At 35.4% G+C, this 20,536-nt stretch overlaps 1 protein-coding gene across 7 annotated transcripts in view; it reads left to right on the top strand.

Moving 5' to 3' along the window:
* The window catches only part of CCDC141 (coiled-coil domain containing 141), a 211,160-nt gene that overhangs the window by 26,102 nt on the left and 164,522 nt on the right, over window positions 1–20,536 (top strand). For 5 of the 7 annotated variants that reach the window (XM_054699894.1, XM_054699890.1, XM_054699893.1 and 2 more), the window contains 2 exons: window positions 5,021–5,254; window positions 7,537–7,659. In XM_054699894.1, coding sequence (XP_054555869.1) covers window positions 5,153–5,254; window positions 7,537–7,659 — 225 coding nt within the window. In that variant the 5' untranslated portion in view covers window positions 5,021–5,152. The other 2 variants (XM_054699892.1, XM_054699891.1) reach the window with 2 other exon arrangements.

The raw sequence follows: 20,536 nt of genomic DNA, 5'->3' as shown, positions 1-20,536 counted from the left end.
TTTTATGTGTCATTTGTTATGATTTGGTAGGTTATTTTGGGGGTCTAGGAATGGTAAAAATTTTTTCCATATGAATTAATGTCTTTGGACGATTTAGGCTTTTAAAGGTTCTTAAGATAACAGGGGAAACCTATGGTACATGCTGAATTCCAGGTCCTATTCTAAGCACTTTATATAAAGTTACTCTTTTAATCTCTACAGCAACACTATGAGGTAGTCTGCAGAGATTAAAAAATAAAAGTTAAACATGGTTCCTTTCTATGCAAAGCTTCAAATCTATTGGAGATATAGTGATAATGGGAGTGAAATAATTAAAGAATAATTCATGTTTATAACACAAAGGTACATTTATTAAATTCTGAGTTACACTTAAATTTTGAAGAAACAGGAATATCTATAGGTGGGCAAATTAAAAGGAGTTAAAACTTTATCTTAGTTTTAACAGATGGATGAAATTTGGATAGATGAAGGGATGATTATTATTCCTGCACAGGACAACTGAATTAAGGCAGAATTCAAGGTTGATCTTTGGGGTCTGAGAATAATGGTATATGTCCTTGTACAGATGGGAGGGGCCAAGTAGATAACTTTATTTTAATTTTTTTTAATTTGCATTTGGTTTATTTATATAAATTTTACTTCATTTTTCATTTTTTTAAAAAATGTTTGCTTTCTTTTCTCAGGTGTAGTTCCCATAGAATTTCCACCACCCGAGCACCATCACCATAGTTACTTGTGCTCCTCCCTCTCTCGTTTTGATCCCTCTCCTTTTCCTTTCCCTGTAGAATGTCTCTGATTTATAGTTGTCTGTTTATTTTTGTTTTGTTTTTATTGTTACTTTTTTCCCTAATGCCTTATTTGGTTCCCCTATATTCCTCCTGTAAGTGAAACTATCCGATATTTTTCTTTTTTCTTCTGACTTATTTCACTGAGCATAATCCCTTCTAGCTCCATCCATGTTGCTGTGAATGGCTTCAGTTTATCTTTTTTTGATTGCTGAATAGTATTCCATTGTGTATATGTACCACATCTTCTTGATCCAGTCATCTATTTTTGAGTTGTTTCCAAGTCTTACCTATTATAAATAGTGCTGAAATGAATATAGGGATACAAGTATTGTTTTTAATTAGTGTTTTTGTGTCCTTTGGGTATATCCCTATTAGTGGAATTGCTGGGTCATATGGTAGTTCCATTTTTAGTAGTCTAAGGAAACTCCATACAATTCCCATAGTGGTTGGACCAGTTTGCATTCCCACCAGCAGTGTAGGAGAGTTACTTTTTCACCACATCCTCTCCAACATTTGCTGTCAGTAGTTTTTTTTTAATGTGTACCATTCTTCACAGTAGATAACTTTAAAACCAGGAAGGAAAGATTGAACCGGTGATAGCTGGAATCAATAAAACACTATGTAATTTCCAATCTTATTGTTTGGATTAAATGCCATATATTTAGCTGTCATTATAAGGTAGCTATTACTATTACTGCTAATAAAAATAATAGTAGAAAATGTTTTGCCTTGAATTTTTAATCTGGATGAATAAACTCATTCTGGGTTATTTATATCAGCTCTATCTGATTTGTTTTTATAAAGTTAGATACAATTTAACCTATAATAGTATTAAGACAAATACTTAGGTTTCTGTATTAAAAACAAGAGTGTAACCCCTGTATATTTCCTCAAAACATTAAAAATAGAATTTACATGATGCAGCAATTCCACTTCTAGTTATATACCTAAAATAAATGAAAGCAGATTCCCAAAGAGGTAATAATAATATGACAGTGTTCATAGCAGCAGTATTCGCAATGATTAAAATATAGACGCCAACCAAGACTCCATTATTAGGTGAATGGATAAGCAAAATGTGGTATTTCCATGCAGTGGAATATTATTCAGCCTTGAAAAGGAAGAAAACTATAACATGATTGAACAAGAATGAAGTTTGAGGACTTTATGCTAAATGAAATTAACCAGTCACAGAAAAGTGAAATGTTATATGATTTCACTTATATGAGATACTCGAAGTAGTCAAAATTATAGAGACCAAAAGTAGAATGGTGGCTACTAAGGGATATGGGGAGGAGGACTGTGAGGAGCTATTGTTTAATAGGTATAGAGTTTCAGTTTTACAAGATGAAAGTGTTGTAGAGATGGATGGTGCTGATGGTTGCACAGCATTATAAATGTTTTTAATACCACTGGACTGTACACTTAAATGTGGTTAAGTTGCTCAATTTTATGCATATTTTACCACAATGAAAATTGGGCAAAGAGGGGGGACATGCTATTTACATCTCTACAAAACCCAGTTATAGCTTTTGGATTCCCCATGGAGGATATTGCACTAAAATTCAACTGGCATGAAAACAGGCATTTCCCAAAGGAATAAACAGAGAAGGCATAATAACCTCTGCGATGTCCTCTATAAACTTCAAAGGATCGCTATGAGAATGCCTGTAAGGTTTTTTTTAATTTTATTTTGCTTTTGGGTTTTGTTTGTTTTGATGATGATAAGGAAAACAGAGTATAAACTCTGGCTCAAAACATTTTAGTACTTTAACATTAAAAAAAATCTAATATACTAACATATTGATTTTTTAATACAATATATTTTATACTATTCTCTAAACTATTTACCAGATTAGTAGTGCAATTAGTAATTAAACACTATGCTAGATCATGAAAAATAGGCGAAATTTCTAAATGAGATAGATGGAGATGAAGAGGTCTGAACAACAGAGCTTTTGTAAGGGGTGGGGGCGGCAGTTAGGGGAAAAAGTTATAGAGAAAAAAAAATAGAAAGCGGGAGAAAGGAAAAGCAATTCAAGTCTTATGAATATTCTAAAGCCAAGAGTTTGGATTCAAAGCATAATCCACTTAAGTTCATGTATGTAGGTTGCATTATTGCTTATGTCTACCAATGTAGAAAACATTTTCTCTATGCAGTACCTGGGGCCTGCCCATTAATTAACAGAAAGAAAGGTCTCCTGTGCACAGAAAATGTCCTGTCTTTGCTGCTGAAGAGCTGGACTAATCTTTTTACAGTTTTAAATACTTCTAATTCCCTTTTGAAATTAATCAGACTTCCAGTCATGTTCTCTCCATCTTGCTTCTCCTTTTCTTTTGATGTAAGCCTACAATTCCACACATTCCATGCTGCCTCCACACCCTTTACATAATCATCCATCTTAAGTGGGGCTTTGTGGACATAACCACTCTTTTCCTAGCCATAGTCTTTGTAGCCTGTTGCCAAAAGGTCCCTTGCCTCCTGAGGGCCTTTATGCAACTAATGACACAAGAAGAGTTTCCAACTGTAGGATCAACTTTGGGTGAAAGTGCACTGTGTATTTTGGGTGCAGGTCACTGTTTGCTGTTCTGGTCGGCAATGTACACAATGACTTAAGCAAGACTTCTTTGGGCATTTTAGTTTAGGGTGTGGATATTATGTGACACAGTTGTCAACTCTTGTTTTTTTTTTAAAGGACAATTAGCTGAAAACTGGTTTCACTTAGTTTGTTTCGGTTTGTTTGGACCAACTATTTGCTCAAGGAGAAGACGACAGCCTTCAACACTGAGGCAACCCGAACAAAGAGGTTGGAAGGTTCTTTGAAAGCTCTCCGTCCCTTCCATAAAATGAAGCCATTTACAATAGTTTCTATAGTGTGGCATCTCTTGGCATCTTCTCTCCCATGCTTGCGTCGGCTGCTCCTATCATGGTGTCAGGTAGGGTGTGTGGAACCCAGCTACCGGTGAAGATTCCATCTTGCCGGAGCATCAGGCAGAGACCAAGAGTGCAGACCTCTTGGATTCACAATCGCAGAGCTGCCCTGACATGCTCTGGGAAACAACAATAATTACTAAATACAGAAGTACATGTAAAAGCACTTTTCCCCTTTTACTCAAGAATAATAACAGGAACCTTAACAAAAGAGTGGTGCTAACTCAGTCTTCTGAACATTGACCCTGAACCTGAAGGTGCTTTTAAATTGAGGTAAGACTTTAGAATATACTGGACTCATTTAACTGTTTGTTGCTCTGTCCTCCATTCTCGCTTTGTCCCAGGGATTTCTGATGGCTCCAGCAGCTTTGGAGTCAGTAACTCTGATGTGTTTGCATTTGACCTCTGACCTAAACTTCAGTGTTATTTTCAGCTGTTCTTGAGAGGGAATCCAACAGCTGCTGTTTAATACCACAGACAACTTGTGACATGAGCTGAGTTTCTAGCAATAGGATTAATTTGCTGATCTTGGGCTCTGATTTGAAGCTGTCTATAATTTTCTTGCACAGGGGTAGGGAGAGAATAAAAATCAAACCTAAAGTACAGTGCTATTTTTTATAATGTTAATTTGAGCTAAATACTGCAATTAAGAGGTAACAGCAAAGTTTATTACTTCCTACTGGAGGTGATATCTGAATTTGAAAATTTAATGGGGTACAGAGTTATAAAGAAATCCTGAAATGATAGATAGCCACTGATAAATGCTGGTTAAAATATTTTTGAAATGCCCCTAACAAATCTGAGGGCCTTCTTAGGAAATGTGACCATTCCATATAAACTTTCTTTATCAGAAGGTAGTAAATTTGAGAAAAGATTATTCTAAAAATGTATTTCAAGCAATTTTATGGCTTAATTCCAAAACAAATACCAGAACCTATTTTTAAAATAATTTTTGGGGATTTTCTTTGTATGAGGGTGACTTCAAAAATATTGAAAAGATTGATTTCCACGTCAGTGACTAGCTGGTTTCAAAGTCCAGCATAACTATAGTTTCAGTGGTAAAACTAATTTGGGTTGTCAGGATGTAGGTTTTTTATTTTTTCTGTTTGTTATCAAACATCAGCTGATAGGAGGGAACTAGAAGCTGCTCTCCACATTTAAGATAATGGCAAAAATAACAGGCGCTTAGTGTTACCATACTAGGGGTGTGGCGATTCCCTGCCGTTCTCCCCTCTCTTTCTCTCATGATAAACTCAATGGGGTTGTCTATTTTTAACCTCCTGTTCTTTCCTTTTGGCAGCGTAATCAGTGCAAGCAGAGCTCCTTCCTTGAATGAATCCAAGTAAATCCCAGTGGTTGCCTTCTGAAATGACCAGCAGACACACATCTGCACGGAGGCCTCCCAAAGTATAAACTCTAGTTCTGAAGTACCATGTCCAGTGAAGGAAGACCTGGTGGGGAGTTTTCTACAACAACAGTCAGCTCAGTAGCTGTGCAGGCTGGGGACTCCAAACTCGTGATAGCTGTCATAAAGGTAAGCTGACAATATTTTTCTTTTCTGTGTGACTGTGGATAATGCTATAAAAAACTGTTTGATAATGCTATAAAAAACATTCCACAAATTGGCAGCATCTGTAAGATAACATAACAAGTGCATCTTATTGCGTTCTTAAGTCTGCAAATGAAAGAAAGCAGTAAGTTTCAGCCAGTTGCTAGAGTTTCACTTTCAGTTAATCAGAAAAAATTTACAGCAGCTTGATTGAAAGGAAAAACAAAACAAAACAAAACACTCCACCATATACTTTCAATTTGTGTTTTAAAGCTAAGGCATTCGTGATTATAGGTCATGAAGCCAGGCTGAAGAGTTTGGACCTGTGGAATGTTTGTGATTATTGAGTGTGGATGTGATGGAGGGGGGATGAGGAAGGTCCCAGGAACTGGGGGTGTCTTTTTTTGAGTATGATACAGAATCCAATAAGAGCCCCTGACACATGTCCCCTGAAGCACTGGTTTTGACATGGTAAAGTCACCAATAAATCCTTGTCCCTTTGTTGGTGGATTGAAGACCCTGAAGGTACAAAGGGCTCATGTCATATTTGCTCTTAACAGCAGGAAGTTGAATCCACTTGAGGATTAAGGTTATTGCCTGTTTTGTATCAAGCATTTGTCTATTTGCAGAGATGAGCATACATCTTTACGTTGAAAAAGATATCCATGATTTTATTTTCTATGAAAATGTCTTGCAAAAAAATTTATATTTGGATTTAGACACTATACCACCTAAATTCAGTGTATAAATAAAGAGAATCCAGAAAACAAGCCGATGCTCAGCAGCCAGATATTTCAGGACTCCACCAGGCTTAATTAAATGACTTTTCTGGCCTTTTGCTCGAGCATGAATGACAAGGCCTGTTTAATGTAACTTAATTGTGGCAAATTGTATGTTAATGTGAAATTCCTAAAAGGAAAACAGCAGTTCATATTGAACAAAACCACTCACTCTAGAAACACTGAAAGCAAAGTATTCCTAATGAGCTGAACTGCGTAACAGAACCTTTGCTAATTCCCTTGCCCTCTAGTCTTTTCAAAATGGGTATGGGAAGAAGTCTGAAACAGAAGTAGTAAAAATTGTGATTTTGCATGTGATTTCATGATGCTTTCAGTAACTGCAAGTTTCAGAAGTGAGGGAAAGGAAGCAAACTGTTTTAAAAATTTTAACTTTCCTTCAAATATGATTCATTTCTTTTTTTTTAAAGCAGGATGAGAGCTATGTGCAGAATGGGTTACAAGAGGTAGATTGACAGTAAGGAAAAAAAATTATACTGGAACTCTTATTTTAACTGAACTGTGTTTTTAATAATGCTACCTCCATGCTCCCTCCCTTACTTAACTCACTGCAGTCCCATATAAAATAACTCCCAAGTTCTCAAGATGGGAAGCCCATCTCAAAGAAATAGAAGTGCTAGTGTCTCCTTTCCAGACTGTCTCAGGGCAGTAATTATCTTGGAAAGTGCACATAGCTCTCATTTCTCTTCAGCAATTCACTTATCCATCTGCAAATGCCCATTAGTGATTCCTCTTGCTTAATCAGTTGTTGCTTCTTAGCAAAACAATTCCTCAGGAAATGTAATAATGAATTATTTCTTTGGGCAGTGAAAGAATCCCAAGTGTAGTAATCAAGTTAGCTCTATTCAAATGGTTTTTGTGTCATATAACTAATTTTATTGACATTTTTGTATATACTTTGCGTACTCAATAACAAAAGTTGGAAAACATTATGTTTGAACTATGAATTAAGCTAAAAATCAGTTGCTTCATCCCTTGTTTATTCTTTTTGGTTGAACCAATTAGTTCAATGTTAAGACACAAATCAATATTTGTCTTTGCATTTACAAAACCTTTCCCCATGGCGAAGTTTTCATGCTTCTTGTCCATGTGGAATTTAACTATTTTCATGGAACTCAGTTTTGTGACTGAGAGAGTATACGTGTGTGAATTAGTCTGTAATTTTGTAATCTATTATATGTGCTCCTCATTTGAAAATTTTTAATTTAAGTCCAATATGCCAAGAGAAAGGAATTTATCTCAAAAAGAAAAAAGAAAAGGCAGGGCATGGGTTTATATTAACCTGTTCTATTTCAATTTGTCAGGCCAGTCTCTATGGGAAGAATAGAAAGTTTACAGTGGAAAGCTAAAAAAAAAAAAAAAAGAAAGAGAGAGAGAGAAGTAGAAGAACAACAAGAAGGGAGAAGGGGAAGGGTAAAGGGATGAGAAAAGAGGAACTAAAAGTGCATCTTTTTTGATTTTTATTTTTAGTGTGGCAAATGGGTACAGCTTCAACTGGCTGAATCACAGCCCAATCTTCTTGAAATCGGTAGCAGTCAAGATGAAGCCAAAAAACTTCTTCATGATCATGAACTTCTTTTGGCCAAGCTCAAGGTAGGATATAAAGATAAGCAGCAGACCCAAAACTAAAAGAAATAAAAAGCTGTTTCTTATACTCCCTTTGATATTACTGACCTATGGTCATTTTAATAAAGTCCTAGATGGATAGTAGGAAAATGATGTAGTTATTTATGAGTAAAACCAACATTGGAAAGAAGTAACATGATTTAAAAAAAAAACAAACAACTTTGCCTTATGAAATAGAAATATGGAGATGATATTTTCACTGTGAAGAAATTAGTAAATTTTTCCCCTCTGGCGGCCTCAGTGAAAAAAAAATTTCCATCACTTTTCCATTTCCATAATTATTTTGTCAAGTCACAGCAACAGAACCAAACTTTCTATTTTGATGATAACTGCTGGCAAGAATAATATAGAGATCACACCCCCACTTCTGTCGAATTATTAGGAATATCTGGTTTTCTGTATAATATTAAGATTTCTTAAACCATGTATTACCTTTAGTTAAATCACAGTTATGTATGTTGTGGTTCTTTAGTTAAGATCTAAAAACAACATTGGTTTTGAGATTGCCAGATATGGTATTATCTAATCAGGACTGGCTACATAATTTGTGGGACCTAGTACAACATGAAAAGCCCTTTGTTAAAAAAAAAAAAAAGCAGGAAAAAATTTTCTTGACCCATCATGGTATTTTTTTTAATCTACAGCCTAATGTCTATCTCCAACGTGGAGGTTTGTGGGAGGCGAGTGCAGCTCTCATGGGTGCTGGGCCTTGGCTGTGATTCAGTGCACAGGGTGTGGACTAGACCCCAGCTTTCCGGAGCTGTGTCCTGCCTCCAACTGGGGCAGATGACAAAACTCACTGAGCCAGGATGGGGGAGCAGAGAGGATAGCAAAGAGAGTGCATGTCGGGAGGGAGGCGTGACACAAAGGAGATGAGGCTCTACTCCCCGAGCCCTTGTTCTGTTGTCCCTTTGGACTTCACTTACAAAATACAAATTCAGAAATCAAATTATTAAGAATTTCAAGATAGTGAAAAATAAAGTTTCAAATTCCCTTTCTGAGTAGAGAACACTGTGATGTAGCCAACTCTGTAAGAATCTTGTAGGTAAATGCATGTCTTCAGATCGAAAGACCCTTGTAATGAGTAGACAGTCTGTGTTTTTAATACTTCAATATTACTGGCTTCTGCATAAACAGCACCTCTAAGCTTGGATCTACCCTTGTTTCTAGATTTTGAGCAGATTGATCTGCATCTGACAGATATAAACAATGATTTTCTGACTACAGAATCAGATTGAAAAGTCTAAGAAAGAATTAGTACTAGGGCCTTCCCGGTGGCGCAGCGGTTGAGTGCTGGGTTGCAAAGCTGCCTGTGGCCTCTGCTGCGCTGGTTCAATCCCCGGCTGCTCCCTGGCCACTGGAAGAGGGTCCCACATGGCGCGCAGACTTCTGCCACCCGCTGCTCCCCTCAGCAGTGTACTCCGGTCCTTCTGCCTGCTCTGCTCCCCGCTCTGGCTCTGGTGAATTCTCTCACCTTCCCACGCTTCTGACTGTACCCAGTGCTTGTATAAATAAATAAATAAATAAAAATAAATCTTTTTTTTAAAAAAAGAATTAGTACTAAAGTAGGAAGGCATTTAAATCTAAACAACTCCTTGTTCTCAGTTCTGTACTTCCAGAAATCCCTGCCCATCAGGAAGTCCTTTATATATCCAAAATTGCATGTTATGACATAAAAGATGCTGAACTAGGAGTCAAAATTTTGTTTTAGCACTAATTATTCCACTAACTGCTGTATTCAGCTGACTACTCAAGTTCTTGGTGCTACACCAAAAGCTCAGTTCCATGAATTGTGGAAACCCAATACTACATTGCCTTTCTCCACCAACCCCAGAGGCTTTTTCATGGTCTCTAGTGTCCTCAGCTCATTTATATACACCTGCCAACTGTTTCTGCCAAAGTTAATGTGGACTTGAAACTAGTGCCACTAATAATTTGTGTCCTGTTAACATTTGGGGGTGGTAGGGAATCTCAGTGGACTAGGTTTCTTAAGCTACCTCTCTTCCCCAAACCCCAACCTCATTCCTGTCCAGGCGCACAACTCCACAGAGAATGCTTTCTCGGGGGGAGCAGTTCAGCTCTCCCAGTCACTATGCTCAAATTTACATATCCAAGTCCATTCTGGAGCTCAGCTGGAAAAGGGTTTTCTATTTAATAGAATCTGTCCTCGAAAGGTGCTTGTGGTACCAGCTTCCAAAGTCTTGTCCTTTTGTGCCAACCTTCAGGATATGAACTAGCCATTGGGACATCAAGCTTTTTATCTATAAGCTGAGGGGAGAGCTTCACATCAATTGTGGATCTTGCCACAGTGTGCCATGGGATGGTGGACTCACTCTTTTTTTCTACCTTGTGAATCTAAGAATATGAAGTCTCAAGTAAAATGGTCTTTTGCCTTCATCCAGGCCTTTAACTGTGACCCGTTAATGCCCATCTGCACCATCCCCTACACACCACTCTCAATACAGCCACCTGCTTCTAAGAAATTTTAAGTAGTTGTGTAATTTTCCAATGTTACTGGTTTAAAAATATATAAAGGAAACTGAAGTGTATTCCATATTTGCTAACAAAATATTTTTTAAAAATAAGAAAATAAGGTAACATACATCTGAAGATGTATGTACCTATTCTCCTAAATCACAGTGTTGTAAATCAATGTCATATCAATAAAAAAAAGAAACAAAGATAAATTGCAAAGATTTGTAAATGAAATGAGTGAATCTGAGTATCAAGTTGATAATGTAATTACAGAGGTGTAAAGTGACATTAAGACAAAACAAAACAAAATGTGAATTCCATATTTCAAATGGATGGATCACTAATTCAATAATTTTATTTGTTACTATGCTGTCAGAATAAGAACCTTAACCTATAGCAGAAAACTGTTGAATGCAAGTTCATTTTAATATGATGTTTTTGAATGATGGAGACATTAATAGTTCAATCAATCAATAATATTTAATATTTAATGTTCATTCCAGTCCTTTTCCTATGCACAGAACCTTGCAATTTTTTCTAACTATAAAGAAAATGCTCTGTAAAGTCTGTGGGAGGGTGTAGAACTCAGGGCTGAGTCCACTGATTAGAGAAAAACAGTTAGCCTTTCTGGTTTCAACTGCTTTACTTCAAAAATTATAGTTGTCCTCCAACACCTAAAAAAAAGAAATTTTGGAAAGAAATGCAATGATGTATGGAAACACATGCTAGTTGGTTTTTTTTTTAAAGATTTATTTATTTATGCATACAAGAACTGGGGTGTAGACCAGAGGTGCAGGGGGTGAGAGGATTCACCAGAGCAAGTGGTGAATAGAACAGGCAGATCTAGTGAAATACACTGCTGAAGGGAGCAGTGGGTGATACAGGAGAGGTCTTCTGCGCCATGTGTGTTGCTCCCTGGCCTGCTGGGGATCGAACTCATGCTGCAGTGGCTGGCGATAGCTTGATAGCACTGTCTTTAATCCTGCACCACCAGGGAGGCTCACACACACTAGTTTTGAAAGAACAATATATGGGAAAATTTTGGATGTCTGATTTGATAGAACATCTATTTTCTGCCTTCCATTAAAAGTTATCTGAAACTCTAGTAATTTAGATTAAAGGGAAAAATTCTACAAATAGAATTTTTATGAGTGTTTCTAATGTTCATAGTCTCCCCTCCCCCAGATATTGTTTTCTTTTCAATTCCAATGGAATTATACTTAACAATTCCAATGGGATGCCCAGAGGGAAAAAAATATTTCCTTATTTTCAGTGGTAAAACACAATCATGTGGGAAAGTGATTCAGACCTTCAGCTATACTCAAATGATTTTAAATGAGAAAGAAGAAATGTGGGAAAGAGAAGGAGGTTTAAGCAAGATAAATATCAGCCTGTGGCCACTATAGATGTTACAACCTCAGGTGTTTCACAGAGGCAAAGTAAAGTCGAAAGAATTTAGGAACGTTGCTGAGGAAGTTTTTCCCTCAGCATCTATCTTGCAACTAACTACATTCTATTATCCAAAGGAATTATGACTCTAAGAATATGAACCTAGCAGGAATTATGATAAGTGAAATAAGTCAGATAGAGAAAGACAAATAAATACCTTATGATTTCACTCATATATTGAAGATGAAGCAAAACAAATGAACATACAAAACAAAACAAAAACAAATTCTCAAATTATGTGAACACAGTGATGGTTACCAAAAGGGAAGGGAATAAGAGGTATATAAAATAGGTCAAGGGAATAAGTTGTATGGTGGTAAATGAAAATCATATTTTGGGCAATGATTATAGATGTCAAATTGCACTGCACCTGAAATTTATTTACTACTTAAACTAATGTTAAATAAGATGTTTGGTTTAAAAAGAACTAAGAAAACCTCCAGCCATTGACTTCTATTTTTGTAGGTATGTGTTATTAACATTCAAGGAAAAATGACCTTCTGAAGTATAAAATACTAAAATATCTTACCTCTGGTTTAATTTAAATCTATTGATTTCCTGATTCTGACTAAATCCTTAATCTAATAAATGCTTGTATTTGTATTATTCTGTTTAGTTAGCTAAATGAATGCATTAGAAATTGTCAAATAGTAGCAAAGCTAAAATTTTATAAAAACTTGCTTAAATAAACAGTTGTGTGGTTTTCTGCTGTGAACTGTATGGTATGGTATAATTACAGTTACAAAGTGGTACAATTATCAGCATTATCTATTTCCTAAGTTTTCATCATCACAAACAGAAACTCAGTACCTGCTAAGCAATTACTCACATTTCTTCCTTCCTTGGTAACATCCAGTCTAAGTTCTGTCTCTATGACCTTGTCTACTTAGATACCTTATGTAATGGAATCACATCATGTTTGTCCTTTAATGTGTGGCTTATTTCATCAAGCATATAATGTTTCCAAGTTTTATCCACTTTGTAGCATGTATCAGAACTTCATTCCTTTTCATGATGAGTAATATTCCATTGGATGGAATGCCACATTTTATTTACCCATCCATCCATCAATGGAAACTTGAGTTGTTTCTACTTTTCAGCAATTGTGAATAGTATTATAGTGAACTTTGGTGGATACAGTTGTTTGAGTATCTGTTTTCTGTTCATTGGGTTGTATACCTAGTAATGCAATTTTGGAATCATATGGCATTTCTATCCTTATCATTTTGAGGAAATACCTAAATGTTTTCCATAGTACCTGCATCATATTATATTCCCACCAGAAATATACAGGTGTCCCATTTTCTTTACATCCCATTCAAAACTTGTTACTTTCTATTTATTTATTTGTTTTATTATTATTATAGCCATGCCACTAGGTGAGAAATGGTATCTCATGATGGTTTTGATGTATTTCCATAATGACTAATGATGTTAGCACCTTTTCATGTGTTTACTGGAGAGTTGTATATCTTCATTAGAGAATTGTCTAAGTCTTTTGTCCATTTTTAAATTGTGATGTTTGTTTTTCTGTTGTAGAGTTGAAGGAGTTCTTTATATATTCTAGATATTAATCCCTTATCAGAGATAGGATTTTCAAATATTTTTTCCAATTCTGTAGGCTTTCTTTTTACTCTTTTTTTATTTATTTATGCATACAAGAACTGGGGTACAGGTCAGAGGTGTGGGGGGTGAGAGGACTCACCAGAGACAGATTGGGGAACAGAACAGGCAGATTGACTGAAATACACTGCTAAGGGGAGCAGCAGGCAAGAGGTCTGCTGTGGCATGTGGGTAGCTCCCTGGCCAGGGATCAAACTTGTGCTGCAGTAGCTGCTGATAGTTTCATAGGTTGCGTCTTAACCCCTTGTGCCACCAGAGAGGCCTGTCTTTTTACTCTTGGTAAGGTATTTTAATAAAGTAAAGTATGTGTCTTGAATGACATATATTTATATATTAGAGAAACTTTTATAGTACATATTTTGGAATGTAAAGGACCCCATTAGGACAGTATTGGGGGAGAAATAGCAGTTTTTTACCCTAAACATTTACTTCATATAGAACCCTATGCTCCTATAGACCCACAATTTAGGAAATTCTACTCTCTCAGAAATGGGAAGATGATTTCCCCCATCTCTCTTTTTAATTTTTTTATTTTATATATTTTTTATATCATTTTTCATTTTTGTACAATGTATGCATTTTCATCTTGATTATAGTCCCCATACAATTCCTATCATCATTGTTTTGATCCTACTCCCTTCTTCCCCTAATGTAGTGTGTCTCTGGTTTATAGTTGCTTGTTGGTTTTGATTTTTACTTTATTATAATTAGTCTTTTCCCTTGTCCCTTATTTAGGTTCTCTAAATTTCTGTTATGAGTGAAACCATTCTTTTTATTTCTGGCTTATTTCACTGAGCATGATCCCTTCCAGATCCCTCCATGTTGCTGCAAATTGCATGAGTTTATCTTTTTTGATTGCTGAGTAATATTCCATTGTGTATGTGTACCACATCTTCTTGATCCAGTCATCTATATTTGGGCATTTGGGTTGTTTCCATAGCTTATCTATTGTAAATAGTGCTGCAATAAACATAGGGTGCAGGTGCCCTTTTGAATTAATGTTTCCGTGTCCTACTTGGCTGTCCATCCTTTCTGCTTGTATAGATCTGGCCAGGCATCCCCCTATCCAGAGCAGCAGAATATGTGATTGTGCCTCAGACCCAACTCTTTCCATAGGCAGGCAATAAGAACTAGATTTTAGGGAGGAAAAGTAGAAAGTCAAATCAATCCCATCTTTCAGTCCAGTTCTACCAATCATAAGAGAAGGTATTTTGACCCATATCTGATCTTAATGTTTATTTCTTAAATGTTTCAGGATCTTAAGAGGAGAAAGGTGAAGTTAATTAGCATCTTCCAAATTCTAATAATTTATGCAGTTTAAGGGGCTCTCTGTCTTAGTGTTCTATACATATAAAGTACCTGTCTTATTTTTCAGCTGACCATTTTAAAGAGTCACTCAAAGGAAATAGGAACAATGTAGGGGCCTCAGGGGAATGGAAACTAGTGGGCAGTTTAATTTTTCTTTTAGTCTTTTGAGAGTAGAAAGCTTTTTCCATTAAAAAACAAAAATAGTATTCTCAAAACTTTGAGCAAATCTCCCTAATGATTTTCCATGCGTCGCTTGGCACTTTCCTAGTCTACAAAGTGTTTCTCTCCTTAGAGATTCAGTTTCAGTGACTAGTATAGAACTGTGGAGTGTAATAAAATTTAAATAACTTTCTTTAGGTTTGAAAAATACCATGGAAAATCTATAAAGTATTATTTCTATGAGAGAAGTGTAGGGTAAGAGAGGCCAGAGAGTCCATGATATCATGATTCTCAGACGTGGAGCTAAGGCAATTAACATAAATATCACAGATAATTTGTTCTTAGTTTGGGCTAAGTAGTTCAGATTATGACCATATCTTATGAGTGTTGATGCAAGTTGATTTATGAGAGGGGAAGGAATCCTACAAGAAGATATTCCTATTGAATACAGAAGTGTTTGTATAAGTAGGTACAGAGACTGACATGAGAAAATGTGGAGAGGACATTAAGCAGTCAAGGTTACCTTCCTTGGAAGATACTTAAGGACCTGTAAGAAATATTAGGCACTTGCCATTTTGCTTTGTGGCTGGGACACCAAGTGACTTAGAGTTAGCAAGAAAGAGACACCCTTCATATTTCTACAGCGAACAGAGCATGACTTAGTTATAGCAAATACTGACAACTCTTTTGACAACTTTGAAAGGATTTAGTACATAAGAAGTAATGATATATTAAAGATGGTTATACATTCTTCAACACTCTTCCCATTGAGAGGTGGGTTCTATAACCCTACCCTTAAAACTGGGCAGACTCTGGGCTGCTTTGATCAGTATCATATGGCATAAATGATGCCTTGCCAATTTCTGGGTCCAATCTCAGAAGACTGGCTGTTTTTACTTCCTATAATTTCAAATAGCCTCAGGACCAAATAAACTTGTGAAAAAGTCAAGCATCAGTATAGAGACACCAATGTGAACAAGAAGTTCCCAACAACAACTCTGGTGGAATCCCATTTAACAATCAGCCCAACCTGCCAGTCATGTGAGTAAGCCATCCTGGAAATTGATTCTCTGATCCCTGTTGAGTGTCTCAGCTGACCTGAGTGAAGCAAAGATAAATCACCCCCCACCCCAAACTGGGATCCACTCAAATAGAAAATCATAAATTGAATAATTGTTTTAGTCCACTAGAATTTGAGATATTTAGTCACATAGTAATAAAAACTGGGACAGAGGACATTAGCAATGGAGGCAGCCTCTAGGGATTTTGAAGCAGTACTCACAAATGAAAATCTGTAAACAGAAGGAAACAAGAGTTTTCATGGGAAGAGAGTTGAGAAGTGGAGTTAAGATTTTCTAAAATGAACTGAGGTGATGGTGCAAGGGTGCATTGGTGAAGGAAACTCTTAAGTTTAAAAAGGAACAATGATGTAAAAAAATAAAAAAAATTGATATTAATAAATAAAGATTTTCTAAAATGACAGTATGATATTACTAATGATAAGTAAAAAGATAATTCTGGAGATTGAATGATTTACTTTTAGAAAAATAAAGGCAAATCCAAATATACACACACACACACACACACACATATTATAATGTTAGTCTGTTTGACTTGCATTCTGATATACTTTCTGGATCAGGAGGGAAATGTTTTTAATTATAATTTAGCACACAGGGATATGCACAAAATATTATGGATATATAGTGGAAGGAATAACTAATTCTACCAGGGAAACCAGGGGAAGCTTGACAGAGCAAGTGATATTTGAGCTATCCCAGAGATGAATATGAGTTTTCCAGACCAATTTAAAGAACAAACAATGGACTGGCAGAAAAATATTTTCAATTTATATGACAGTCAAAGGGTTATGAACCTTCATATTGATAATATAAATAACCAATAAAAGAAAAGAAAAGTAGATAATTCCCAGAAGAGAAGCAAATTGCCAATAAACACGTGAAAAAATGCTTGGCATCAATAATGGCCGAGAATTGCAACTAAATAATAAAGAGAAGCCATTATTTGCCTAGTATACCATTAAAAATTCAAAATATTGATAATGTTCAATCACTGTGAGACTAAAGAAAAGGGGTATTTTCATTTTTGAGTGCTGTCTAAAGATCCCTGAGGCTGCCTTCATTGCTGTTGCCCCTGTTGCAGTTATTTATTGCTGGGTGATGATGCCTCAAATTCTAGTGATCTAAACTGTGCTGTTGAAGAGTTTGAAGTGACATAATCATTTTGGAAACTGGCAAGCATTAAAATGTAAAATGTTGACATTTTGTGACTTAGGAATCCCTCTTCTGGGAATATAATTTTGGAATGAAAGCAATAAGGATAGAGATATGAAGATGCTTTTGTTATGACATGGATTATCTTTTCACATAGTTTAAATAGAATAATCAGAAACAAAACAATTTCTAACTATAGGGGAATAAATTTATTAGCAGATTGTTTATGTTTCTTTCACACTGTGGAAGATTATGCTTGCCCCGGGCAGCTTGTTGTTACATAGATAATCTTTTAGGTTTCTAATCAGTATTGGTTGGTATTTATCACCAAATGCATTCCTTTGTGAAGCCTGGGTCAAAAGTCAGGATCACAACAAGCATTATTTGAAATCATAATCTTGTAGCTATAAGCTATTAATTATTTAGATAATCCTGCTTTAAAATATAATTCTTCAAGCAAATTTTTTCATAGAAAATAGAATCTGTTCATCACAAGTTATGACAAAAAGGGTCTTGTTCTGAGATTTAGATGGACAGGACAGAACTCTGACAGTTCAAGAAATGTAAATGAGCAGTAGCAGAGATAAGATGGGGGCACAGGATTACTTACCCCCCTCCCAATCTTCAACAGTGGTGAATTAGACTAGATGTTAGAATTAAAATATGTCTTTGCATTCTATCCAGAAGGCATCCAGACTTCTGCCCTAGAAAAGACAAAGTATGACTTAAACGTCACTGAGCATGAGGGATTTTATTTTGTTTTGTTTGCTTGTTTTAAGTCCACTATGATTCCTGCCAGATTAGCCTTGGGACAGGTACATCTTTTCTAAATTACAGACTTTTTCTTATATATACTATAATGTATTAAACTATAAAAGTCAAGAGATTTTCAAATTACCTGACTTTTCTCATATCATGACCAGTTCATCTAGCTCTTGGTCCTCAGGGGACTAACGCAAACATCTAAACTTTATCTGTGTTTAACCCTGTCCCCCAAATTATCTGTATTCTCTGTCTCGCTTCTCCCAGGTATTTGAGGTTCAGGGACCCAAGTTACATTAGAATTTTTGTCTTTTTTTTTTTTTGATTGCATTAAAATTGAGTACTAGGTGTCATTCCTGGGAAGATGGAATAAATGCCCTCCAGCCTGTCTCCATTAAATGAACCTGTAAATCATGGCAGAATGCACATATGCTGAGATGCTCTAAAGTAAGGACAATAGTAGATTAGGGAAAGAGATCAAAATGCCAAATTCTACAAATACAGTCACTTTTTGTTTTTTCCCTCTTCAATATTATTATTGTTGGATTCACAGGCCAGTTGACATCTGAAGTACATACCAGATATGGACAGAAAAATCTTCTCTCAGGTATGAGCAGAGAAAAGATGACTTTGCGTGGATCAGAACAGGGGAAAATGCCCTGATTTTGTTTTCCTATTCTTTCTGCCCCAACCCAGGCACTCCCCCAAAGACTGTGATGGTAGAGGTGGAGGCAGCCAGGCAGATGCCTAAACCTCAAAGAGAAGGGAACCTGTCTTGCAGAGGAAGTATGGTCCTCCTTACAGTGAATTCACTCGCTTCCTCCCCTCTCCCCATTCTCACCATTGCTTGGTCCTATAGACACCATGGTGACAGTGCCAGACAGTAAGGAAACCTAAGTCCCTGGTTTCTGGCTACAGGGTCCATCAGAAGCTTAGTGAGGACAAGAAAGGGGTTCACCTTTCGGCTTTGTAAGGGTACTCTCTGATTTTTTTTAAAAGAAAGCTTAATTTCTCTCTCAGTAGACATAAACACAAGTTCTCAAATTCAGTTTCATGAGGCATGTTTTTACTTTAAATTTCAACTCAAAACATTTCCCAAGATTTTACATAATTGGAACTAGAGGAACCCAAACCACCAAGGCTATTGCTGATGCCTCTCTGAGAGCCCGAGTTTCTTTGGTTCAGTGATCCCAGAGGTGATTAAACTTTTATTAATATGTTAGAAAGAGAACACTGTGCTTGTATGTTACGTTTCTAGAATAGCAATACATAGAAATATATAATGCAAACCACAAATATGATGCAAATCCCTATGCAATTCAAAAATTTTTAATTACCACATTTCAAATTTAGAGTATTAAATAATTGTTAAAGGATAAATGTCTCAAATCAATAATCTAAGGTTTGCATTAAAAACTAGAAAAATAAGAGCAAATTAAAACCAAAGCAGGCAAAATGAAGAAAAAGTAAAAAGCAGAAATCAAAGAAACTGTGAACACAAAAACAATAGATATCAGCAGTTCTTTGAAATGATCAATAAAATTGATAAATCTCTAGACAGACTTAGAAAGTAAAAAAAATAAAAGAAAAAATTATTTGCATTAAACATGAAAGAAGGAACATCACAATAAACCACACTAACATGAAAAGTATAATATGGGAATGCTATGAACACCTCTATATACATAAATTCAACAACTTAGATGAAATGAACTAATTCTTTGAAAGCCACATATTAACAAACCTCATCAAGTACAAAATGTAAAAAGAACAAGTTAAATTATTTTAATAATACTCTTAATATATCCTAATATCTAAATTATTGTTATTATAAAAGCTGTTAATGAGTTATTTTAAATTTTTGAATTAAGTTTTCCATATTTTATATATAAGTTACACATATAGCACATGGCAATTTGAACTGATCACATTTCAAAAGACTGGTGTTCATCAAATTGGACAGTACAGATAAAAAGATTAAAAAGTGTAAATCTTCCTGGAATAGAATGGTTTATTTATTTTATAGCTCAGGATAAGTTGGCTTATAAACTAAGCCAATTCATATAGGACCTGAAAAGGAAATTTATAAGATGAGGTTCCTTTCAGGGACAAGAAAATCAGGCCAAATTCTTTCTAATAGCAATTATTTGAAAAGTGATTAATAAAAAAAGTATTTTTAGACACTATCATAGGAGTAGAATTTTCCTAGTATAATGTTTTTTAAAATATATGCATGTGTAATTGTATGAGCATAAATTTGGTGACTATTATAACTGGTTTTACTTGAGAATGTAATTTCTTTTAAAAAATAATTTATCTGAACATTTTGAAACAACATAAAGAAAATCTTATATTAATCCAGTTTGAAAGGCTGACAATGAAGGCAGCAATTTAATGGCGAATTGTCTGCAAATTCTGGAAGCATTATTGCACATATCATTAATGACTTTATGTGTAATTAATTGTTGTTCATTGTTCATCCATTGCTCAAATACTGCTCAGTGGACTTCTTATGGTTATATTGCTTTAATAGTGATAATAACGTGGAAATCAAATGCATTTTGGATCCTAAAAATAGCTAAAAGGATTCTACTAATATGCCTTGGTTAATTTTGCTTAATGTTGGTTAACAGATCATTAAAAATATATATATTGGTAATTGAGTGATGGATATTAGCATGCTTGTAAAAATTGTACTAAATTAAAAATTTTCTTTTTATTTCTTAATGCATTTACAGATATTTCATATATGACTAGTTTTCCTTTATGGTTGTGGATGATGGCCTAAATTCTCAATAATAAACAACAGGGGAGGCAAAAATTTCTGAAAAGAT

Source organism: Talpa occidentalis, unplaced genomic scaffold (genome assembly GCF_014898055.3).
Source record: "Talpa occidentalis isolate TD23 unplaced genomic scaffold, MPIMG_talOcc4v2.1 talOcc4.3, whole genome shotgun sequence".
NCBI classification, from domain to species: domain Eukaryota; kingdom Metazoa; phylum Chordata; class Mammalia; order Eulipotyphla; family Talpidae; genus Talpa; species Talpa occidentalis.
Note: the sequence above shows the minus strand (reverse complement) of the source record. Positions and strands in the feature narration are given on the sequence as shown.